General features: G+C 38.3%; 1 protein-coding gene across 1 annotated transcript; it reads right to left on the reverse strand.

Moving 5' to 3' along the window:
- Positions 1-814: 814 nt before the first annotated feature.
- derl2 (derlin 2) lies at positions 815-6,089 on the reverse strand. The gene is made up of 7 exons (XM_083888686.1): positions 5,967-6,089; positions 4,368-4,433; positions 3,630-3,703; positions 3,282-3,375; positions 2,732-2,927; positions 2,532-2,622; positions 815-1,839 (listed from the first exon to the last, which is right to left on the reverse strand). The coding sequence occupies exons 1-7, from the start codon at positions 6,057-6,059 to the stop codon at positions 1,734-1,736; spliced, it is 720 nt and encodes a 239-aa protein (XP_083744812.1). The 5' UTR covers positions 6,060-6,089; the 3' UTR covers positions 815-1,733.
- Between the last annotated feature and the right edge of the window lie 5,248 nt (positions 6,090-11,337).

Genomic DNA, 11,337 nt, shown 5'->3' on the forward strand with positions numbered 1-11,337 from the left:
AAAATAAATAACCAGAAGATGGTGTCACACTTTACAGAACATGTACATTGTAAGTGAATATATGTACGTGTTTAAAATTATAAGTTTTTTTTTATTTTCGATAGTTTTTTTCCCCCGAAAACCATGAACGCATCATTGTCGCTACGTGCATTTCAGTGTACCAAGTGCATTACTGCCCCCTATTGTTAAAAATCGGGATCTAAAATGATACCATACATGCTTGAAAAAAATAATACGTAAAAATAATAAGAAGAAAATTACTTTATGACACGTCCTAATATATTGATTAATTATAATATCAAGTAATACTTTTTGGTGGGCTTCAGACTTTTATTTATGTTACAATTAATATTTTCACGTCTCTGATTTTACTCGCATTAATTATGTAACAATTGCATTTGTTGCTAAATATAAATAATTTTTTATCATTGTCATTATTTCCATTATTAATCTACACATTGGTCCAATAATCCCATCATGAAACAAAGTTCTTGGCAAAAAAAAATTGTACTGAAATTATATCAAATATGTGTGGCATAATCAAAAGTTAAGACAGTCAAACAAAACAAAAAAATGAGCCTAATTGAGCCCAACACAAAAGTTGCGTTTCCAGTTGTTAATACTAAAAACTGATACAAGTAAAGCGTGGTCATTTTAAAATGAATATGATGGCATCTTAAAGATCAATTAAGGACACCAAAACAAATTAGCCACAGGAAAAAGTAGGACTCAAGCTTTTTGGAAAGTAGTTTGTGTATTACATATCTCAATACATATTTGATTTAAAGGTACAGTGTGTAAAATTTAGCGACATTAGTTGTGTAAGTTGCAGCTGGATATCCCTCGTCTTGTCCTTTCGTTCCAAGTGTGTTGGAGAAACTACATAGCCTTCAGTTAGCATCAAAACTTATTAAAAGATGGTTAAGTTTGTCCATTGTCGGCTATTGTAAACACATCCTATTTGACAAAAATGGCAGCGTCCACAGAGCTAATTATACACTTAAAAAATTAAGTATAATTTATTTATCTTCAATTTCTGCCAAATGAAACTAATTTGCCTAAATTTTACACATTGGACCTTTAAGTATGAGTATCAGTAAAATAAAAAAGGGCACATCTCTGACAACATAACTATAACTGAAAGTATAGGAAATACTGAGCAGTTAAGTCTTCATCCGTCTAAAATGACCTCCTTTAGAGTGAAGTTACAAGACCATCATTTTATTTTTTACATCAATTTGTCTGTTGCCGTTTGGATTTATGCAATACTACTATTTTTTAAACAAATGCAAACAATCATTCACCACATACTCACTCGTTAAAAAAGTAAAACAAAAAAGCAATGCACTTGCAATCTGACCCAAATATTTGTGATGATTTTCTGCTGGAGTTTTTCCTCTTTCGTGTGACAGTAGTTGTACATATCAATGTTGATGAAGACAAACATCAGCTGTGCCCAAAGGCTCACTTAGTCCAAAGTTCATTACAAAGCTTGTGTTCTCTCCAATCGTTTTTTTTAGAGCAATGACCTGGCACCAAGAAGAGTTTCTGAGGATGATTGAGCCCATATCAAAAGACAACAAACTTATCTCCAAAACGACTCTGGTTGTTTGGCATTTTCACCCAGACCTAACAAACATGTCAAAAGCAAAGATCATGTTCGTTATCCTTTATTTCTCAGAGAGAATGTCCTTTGAAGTGACCTGACAATCAGGGGTGAGCTCTGACCACGTTTAACCACCAAGGCGCTGTCCCTCTCCCCAGGCAAAACCTCCTGGGCGCTCCTCGGGTAGTGGGTTATAGTTGGCGTCCTCCTCCGGAGTGTCGAATAACATCTTTCTGTTAGAGATGCACAGAAGAGCAGAGTGAGTGATTGGGCAAATATATACATATGTCTGTTGCAAGGGTCTGCCCCTCCAGGCCGTGCTTTCAGGTATCCTGCAGGATGTTGTATTTAGGTGCAAAGTTGAGTCTAGACATCCTAATTTGAATACACAAAAGGACCTGGTATCTTGTGTTAGGAAAGACGTGTTGGACAGCTCTAGCTTCAAGGCGAAGAAATTGAATTTGCCATTACACACGTTACAAAAGTAATGCATTACCTTTAGCTGTAATGCAGTAATGTAAGGCATTACTAAAAAAAAAATAAAGGTCATTTTTACTCTCAGTGCATTTTAAACCCAGATTAGCACGAGATTAGCTAGTGATTGAGACATGGTCTCTACTACATGGCAATAGTCAGGCCTGTCTGTGTTGTGTGCACTGCCTACACTGAAAACCAGCTCGAGACTTGGAGTCTCACTGTCAATTAAAACAAGGTTGCCAGCAGGAATAAAAGGAAAAACAGATTTTAGCCACATAACCAAAGGCTTATTTATTCAAATCTAGTAAGTAACTGCTCACCCTCCCTCACCATGTACAACCAAAGTCCATAAATGAGATCAGTTACCATTATGTATGATATAAACCGTATATACTTAATGTACAAACACACAATTGCTGCATTTTTACTGTAGTGTATGAAGACTTACATAATAGATGGGGTCCTGAGCCACCTGCCACCACCTGGCTGGTTGGGGAAAACGTCCTCCAGGAAAAAGTACACGTGACCTACAGCGATGCCTGAAGAAATGAATGAAAAATTAAGACGAGCACCGTTCATACTGTACACCGTCTGTTCAGTACAGGTATTAAAATATTTGTATATTGTTAATGCTAAATAACAAGATACCTAAAAGATCCACAATGATGGAGTTGCCCAGTAGAAGCGAGAATCCCATTAGCACCCAGGGAAGAAAGGGTGCCTGGAAATTCAAGAGGCCGAAGAAGTTCATGCGAACATTCGGGTTTCGTCGACTCCAGACGTACACCAGCATGATGGTGAAAGCTTGTCCCAGGAACACCAGACTCACAAAAGTCCCAAATATCTGAAATCTTGTTAAAGACCATGACTTAGACATTTTTAACCAGTCAAACTAAAAAAGGATAATGCAAATATATTGCATACACCTGAATCTCTGCATCAGAGTCTTGCTTACTTTACAATACTGTGAACATTTTCCTGAGGGACTTTTGCGTGGGGGGTGGGGTGTGTGTGCTTTTTTTGTGTGGATGCAAACGAAGCCCTAGACCTGATAAGAGAAACACATCCACAACTATGATGCAGATACTATTTCAGTTTGGCCATAGGAGTTAACAGGCTTTCTGCAGAGGATAGACCGTGTTAGTAAAATGTTCCATAAGATCCGTATGATGCTTGACCAATAAAATTGAAAGGATACAGTCATCAGGAGACCACCAAAGAGGAACATGAAGACAAAGTCAGCTGTGCGTCCCCTGAAAGAGCCCTCCTCCAGCATACGACAGTATCTGTACCTAAAAGCAAATGGTTCAGGAAATCTACACACAGATTGCATTTTACACATCTTTATCTTCATCAAAATAACTTCATTACATTACATCGGACTGCGTTACTCATCTGATATGCACTAGTTCATCTGTACTGAGACATGTTTTCATTTTCAACATCTTTGAAAGTCTTCTCGTGCTCCCATGAGAAACTGAAAGTTTGCAAACTGACTTCCTGTCCAAAAAAAAAAAAAAGAGAGCCTTTAATCGCAAAAGGATACAGAAAAATCATATTGAAGAGGAAATTGAAGCCAACTGGACCAAAAAACAGGAAGTTGGTTATTATTCGCCATACCTGGAAAACGAGAAAACAGTTTAGCTGTACATAGCGCACATACACATCAACCCTATGACCATTTCCCTTGATTAAACCAATTGTAATCCAATAAACCACAGGCTTAATTTAAGGTGAATATGTCGCAGTTAATAAATATACTAAAGTGAGGCGGTCATATGAATAAATTCTAGTTGGAGAGGAGTTTGAGTGACAAATTTTCAGTTGTTAGATTAAATTAATGAAAATGTAAAACCTGTGATGAACGCATGTCCAGGTCCTTTTGTGTATTTAAATTAGGATGTCTAGACTGAACTTGCACCTTCCTACAACATCCGCAGGGAGTCTGCTCCCCGATACCCGCAGTAGACAAAGAGATGTGAAAACACGGCCTGGAAAGGCAGACTCCTTTGTCTATTGGAGTAATGCGAAAGGGGAGTTGCTTGGTATAAATGTTTCGGGCTCACTATGCTCTGGGTCTTGTGCAGATTTACCTTTTCTTTGCAGAGAATATAAAACCTTGTCGGCCGGCAAAAGTCTCTATTTCATTCTTCACCAGCAGCAGAGAATTTCCACAACAATTATCTCATTTTTGGTTACAAGTGATGAAACCTTTGTGTACTAAAATCTGTTTCATGAATCCCGATGATAAAGATATTGACAAACAATGGGGGCAATTACTCACTTGGTAATTCCTTAGAATCAAATCCGGGTTAAAGTATAGCTGAAATGGTGTGATGATCTCTAGTTGCTGAGAGAGAAGAAACAACAAAGACATCATTAACAAAAGAAAACATACACAGAAGAGTGCAAACCTCCACCGAGACTGTTCAGTTACCCACTGTGTCAATACACTCCTGTATCTCACAAGGTGAACAACAGTTACATAAACATGTCGTGTTGGTGATCAGCCATAGGGTCTTCTGTAACAGAGACTCTGCTGAGAGCAGGTGTGGAAGTTGCCCAGTACTTTACCAGTATTTCTTACCACTGAAAATGTTGTGGTACAGAGTATTGGAAAGGGAAATAGCAGCTGCCTACAAGAAACCACATTCAAAACAGTAACGGTCGCACTTTCACAAATCTTCTGCACCACCGTATCTCCTTCTCAACATAGCACAGAATTGCTTCATCTGAAACATCTGTGAAATGCTGAGCCCAGTTGATTTGGATAAAGTTGGAAAGATGTGTTGTATTGTAACAAAAACAAATACTTTGTTACTGTACTTAAGTACAAAATTCACATATCTGTACTTTCATTTGTTATTACCTCCACCAAGGAGGTTATGTTTTCGCTAGAGTTTGTTTGTCTGTCTGTTAGCAACATAATTTGAAAAGTAAAGGACGGATTTGGTTGAAATTTTCAGGAAATGTCCACAATGGGACCAGGAACAAGTGATTACATTTTGTGCGTGATCTGTAGACACTATCACTGGTAACAACACTCGCTGTCTGAGCCAGGCGCGCAGGTAGGATGTATTTTGTATGCACTGAGCTGCCTAGGTGGAGGTCTGCGCTCTCCAAGTGCTTTTCTAGTTTATATTTCTAGTAACTTTTACTCCACTACATTTTCTCTAACTAACTTTGGTAATAGTCTGTATTTATATAGCGCTTTTCTGGCCTTGACAAGCAGCTTTACGCTATAGTTTTGAGTGAGAGAGCACAAACATGTATTTTCAAAAACCAAACAACAAAATACTATATTCTTGAATGATTAAATCAATCATTTTTTTGCTTCTTAACAAGTGCTGTTTGATTTGTTAAAAGTGTTGTTAGAAAATATTGACACAAATCTAATTCCATAGTACTACAGCTAATGGAAAATAAAAAAAAACGTGCCTTTGTAGTGGAAAAGCGCCATAAGTGACTATTTGAAAAGAGCCGGACTTCCCAACACTACTATATAAAATGACTCAATATGACTACAAACTATTGGGAATACACTTTATCTGACCGACATGGCAGTGAATGTCTAATTCAGATTGAATGTGTGGTTTAAAGGGAACCCTCAAGAGAGAGGAGGCACATCGCCACATATGTAGCACAAGCAGCTTAAGTTAGCACGGGCTCGCTGAACTTGTCAAAAAGAAAATGAAAGCTCTCGAATCGAGAACAATCGCCCTGTAAAAACAGACACGTCTCATTCTCTCAGCTGCTCGAGTTACTGCATCGAGCTAGCAGCTACACATCGACATTGCACCGGCTACGTGAAGCGGTTTAGAGCTACGACTTTAGCAAAAAAAACAAACAAACAAACAAGACAATAAATACGAGTCAACTTTACCACTGCGGCGGTTGTGAGGACACACGCGGTCGTATACGCCCTGGTAACAATAGGAATTTGTAAATACTCCTGCTGTAATGTTTGATAAGCCATTTTCAACCAAATGTGAAAACTTCCGGCACCTCGTTGACACGTCACGTCTCCTTCTTCCTCGCTTCTTCGAATCGTAACAATCATTTCCGGTTCCGGAGTGCAACGCCTGCCCCCTACAGTTCAAAGTTGCTAATCACTTCACAGTTACACTTCACTCTCCTCCTCTTCTTATTATAATAATAAAATAACAATATAGTAGCAACATAATAAATCATTTGCTGCCACCTACTGGAGTAGAGTTTGGACTAGGATATCTTAATACAGTATGCCTACTTTGTCAGTTATGAATAAATAAATAAATAAATGTTTTAAATAATAAATGTTAAAATACACTTTTTGGACATTTTAAAGGGAAGTGCACACTTGTGCCTGCAGTTTTATTAACAGGGAAAATCAAACAGGTTAAGTCCATAACCTCAAATATGTCTGAAACATTCTAATGCAGGGGTGTCAAACATACGGCCCGTGGGCCAGAAGCGGCCCGCCAGAGGGGTCTGATCCGGCCCCCAGGATTAGTTTGTTGTTGAAATACAGTTATTTTTCTCGTAATTTGTCAAATAGATACTTGGATATACTAAAATTTCAGTATTAACGGTCAGAATGACCTTTGCTGGTTTATCAATCAGGGGGAGAAACATACAGTTTTTTTTTTTAAACCGTGTATAATGGTTTATTAACACTGAGGTGACCACACAACGACAGACACACACTTCATGTTCACAATTCAAATGTATTTACAGAAACTTTTAGTCACAATTTGTATTTGAAGCCGAAAAATACAGCTGCACGTGGCAATGCGGCGCGGTAGTAAATTAAATAAAAAAAGAATCACAACTCTGCGTCACAGCAACAACATGACCAACGACATTTTTTGACCAACACAATTTTGGTATCAAAACAATTCAAAGGGATGGAGCTCACGTACAAACACGTTACCTGCACTTATTTAAGTCATACAGGGGAAAAAAGCACTGAAGCTGAAAGTGAAACTAACAATGGCCGCAGGTTTGGCTCATCGCTGGCACATGCTAATGCTAATGCTAACACGCTAGTCTGATGGTGGAAGGCGGGAAATCAACGACAGACATAAGAACAGTAACTGTGGTTAAGTTCACTTTCACCAGTGGATACAGAATATACTACGACATGGTATATAAAACTATGGTAGGCCCGAGGTGCAAAACACAAGCGCAAAATCAAGAAACACAAACGCAAATCAAAAAACACAATCACAAAAGTAGAAAACACAAAAAACATCAACTTAAAATGGAAATGTTTTTGTGTTTTCTGCTTTTGTGTTTGTGTTTTTTGATTTGCGTTTGTATTTTGCATCTGTGTTTTGCACCTCAGGGCCACCGTATAAAACACAGTGAAAGCAGAGTTCAACCCTAACAACTGTACAAAACAAACCAAAGACTTAGTTCACGATCAAAACAAGGCCTGTGGCTGTTTATAAGAGGCAATGTGATCATATCGTGGTACTATGTAGGTTTCTAGGTGTATTGTCATTTTGGCATTGGGCAGCCTTGGCGGAGGTCTGCGCTCTCCGAGTGCTTTTCTGCTTCGACTCTTCACAAACCACATTTATCAACATCACCAGGTTTAGTTTCTTTGCCCTTTTGCAAAATCACCAGTCCCCAAAAGACAATAAAAGTGAATACACATTTTAATACTTCAGATTTCAGAAATATGACATAAAATACATAAATAAACACATTAGGTGATGGAAAAATGATCAGCTCAGACTTTTTTTTTTCAACTCAGTAGTATCACGATCGGCTGATTTATGAACACAGTGGGTTGTTGTACAGCAACTGTATTTTTTTATATAAAAAATATTTTTATTTGCCTCACTTAAGCTATGAACAAAACATTTACAGTATTGGAAGAGTGAATATAAGACAAAAGATCAGTATTTCAGCTTTTTACATTAGGAAAGATTAAATTTGTTATATTTTAATTGTCTTTTTATGGTGTTACAGCCTGTTGTATTGTATTGTTTACAGTATATCATATAATATACATATATAATAACAGTCAGAACTGATTGTCCAAAATAATAGAAGCAGTAAATTGGATTTACTGCAACGCTTTCTCCCTAATGTTAAATAATTCAGTATATGGGCTTAAACCGACACCGTTACCATCTCAAATGTATTTTGTGAATTTACTCATCATCTGCAGAGAAATATGAGAGAAACGAGATAAGTTGAGGACAACACATGAATTTACAAAAGAATATTAAACAAATGTCATATTACTGAAATGATTATTTCATACTTGAACGTGAACCAAAACCAGACAATTGTGAAGTGCGTTTTTTCGTTGTACCGAGCTTCAATGATAATTACAGTTTATTTACAACTCAGATGTTCCCATCTGCAAATATATATTAACACTGTGAAGTAACAAAACATGGCAACAACACATTTCAATATCGATCACCTAAACCCCTTGATGCTCCTCAGACGAGTCTGCAAAATTCAACGCAGCAGCTCAAAGGTAAATATTTAAAACACACTGGTACAATTTTAGCCGTTGTTTTCTCGCTAACGAATGCGAACAATTTGTAGGTTATGTTTGGAAAATGTTCATCAGATGCTCGTGTTACAGATCACTTATTTTGTCATTTTTGCACCTTGACAGAATGAGAAAACCACTCGAGTTCCTTTTACAGTGAAGGAAGAAGTGTTCTTTTCTGAAATCTGACCAGCTCGAGGCCTAGGTTTTAAACAGTTGATCAGTGGTCAGTATACTTCAACAACCCTAGTGTTCATGGTGTTGCATTCATTTGTACAAGCAAAATAGTTTGAAGTGATTGTGTTACCATTAAAAAAAAAAGTTCAGATGGTTTCCCCCAAATCAGGTTAATCACTGTGTACAGTGCATCTGGAACAAGTTAAAATACAAGTCATTAGATAATAAATAACCATGAATATTATTATTATTATTATTATTATTATTAATGGACTTGCGAAAAACCAATGCAAAAAGGCTCAGTAGCGCCCCCCACAGGTGAAACCCGTATGGAGCATTGTCCGGCCCGAGACGAAAAAAAAATCCTCTTGACACCATGACCTCAACTAGACAGTAAGTCGGCCATCTTGGATTTGGCGTATATCTTGGCGTTTCACAAGTTTCGTAACTGAGATTGGGAGCTAGGAACACGAAAAACGCGTCAAATTGTACTAGTTGTTATTATACTTTTTTTTTCTTTTTAAGCCGATTGCACTGATCAAATTAATTTCCAATCGTGAATCTGCTCAACGTCGTAAACATCACAAAACCTGACGACTGCACCAATATAAATACAGTTGCATTTTTAAAACATCCTTTGTCGAGTTGAGCAGAGCGACACTGACGGAAACAGTTCTGTGGCGTTGACGCAGAGTCGACGGATAACCTGGATGTGCGGGGTTTGATAAAAAACGCACAGACCGACTGACGCAGGCCAGTACAGTTCTGCACTGTACGCATGCGCTCAGACATGGCGGTGTTGCGCGATAGTGTTATCACAGCACCACTTAGCCGCCCGGCATGCATACCTAATCGAATTCCACATACTTTTGCGTCCCGAAAACGCCCGTCGAAACGTAGAATAAAAAGTGAAGACGCGACGCCACTTTAGCGTCTTCTGTTCAGACCGTCATCACGTAAACGTAGCCAAAGACGCACACATTTTCCCTATGAACTTTGGAGGTTTCGAGTGAGCGGTTTACAGGCGTCGGTGTATAGTCGGATAAAGGCACCGAGACAAAGTGGCTAACATTTGCTTACAATAGTCGTAGACTTGAGCCGATAACGTACCACAGAGTCAACACAAATAGTACCTCATACAGCACACTTCAAAAAGCCCACACGTATCACTTTAAACTAGGACGAAACTAAACAACGAGAAAAGAGTCTTTTAGAGTCTCTACCAGTGTCCTTCAGTGTTAGCATGCTATTCCACAAACGGTTTCTCTCAGCAGCAGGTGGTGAATCAGTGATTTGTCCAAAAAAAACAAAAAACACTATTTACTGTACAAAATGTCACATCATCACACACATCGTTAAAAGCTTGGTACATCATTTTAGATTGCTTTAAAATCACTCAGTTAGCTAACCTAGCTAAAACACAATAGCTGGCTCTTCTCTGCATTATTGACAGTAATCACCATGTTCAATATATTTGCCATGGTTGGTCGAGTGTATTTTGATTTAACTTTTAGAACATATTGATTGTTGTAAACCCTGCTTCGTCGATTAGCAAACATGGCTCAAAGGAGGAGGATTAGCGACGTAGCAGGGCAAACGCATCCAGGGGCCTGTGCTCGGACTCCTTAGCTAAACTAACTAAAGTGGCAAATACAGTTCTGCTGATATTTAAGACATGAGAAAGTGGTTTTACTTGAGATTTTGGATGGTTTAGAGCCAGAGAATCAGCACAGACATTCCAAACAGAAGGGCCCAACTTAGATTCAGCTCTTTGCTAATGCTAATGCTAATGCTCGGCTCAATAAAGCCAATCACACAAAAAGATATCCACTAGCACAGGCCCATAGATTCTTTCCTCTCTTTTCTTCTAAATTAACAATTCAAAGCCGAACTCATGACTCTGATGACAAATGATCTCTTTTTTTGGTACAAAATCAGTCCAGCTGGATGTCAGTGAAAGAAGGCGAATCGTTCGCTGTGATGCTGGTCTTCAATGACAATAATGAGGCCTTTGAAACAGGGTCACGTTTTTCATGCTCATCCGTCCACCCTGAAGATCCAAGATCAAGTACATGGGAAGTCTTGGTTTTCTTTGTCTTTGTCCTTGACATTGCGATACAGGAAAAAAAACTAATAAAATCTTTCCCCATGTTTGATAAAAAAAAAAAAAAGAAGCTTTTCATCCTCTGTTTTCTCAGATGTTTTTTTTGCGCTTGCAGTTTCATGACTTAGGGCGTCTTCTTACTTTCACTTTAGAAAAACAGAGCTCCACCTGAAGGCAGTGGAACAACTGCTGCTGTGTAAACTAAACATCAGTCAACAAACACTGTTGTCCATGTTTGTCATACGCTCCTTCACGTCTTTATAGCAGTAGAACAGAGTCAGTCAACAAGAAGCTTAGAAAGAGAAAGAAAGAAACGACAGCCTCACCAAGTCTTCTTAGGCGTTTGCAGAAATGTATATTACACATGGTCTATATACAGTGGCACATCCAGTATCGGAGCTTCTTCAGATACTTCTTCATACTCCTACTTCATCTACAGGCGATGCTTCACAGGGTCAGCATTCGAATAACATCGTG

This window comes from Microchirus variegatus (genome assembly GCF_963457635.1).
Source record: "Microchirus variegatus genome assembly, chromosome: 1".
Taxonomy (NCBI): Eukaryota; Metazoa; Chordata; class Actinopteri; order Pleuronectiformes; family Soleidae; genus Microchirus; species Microchirus variegatus.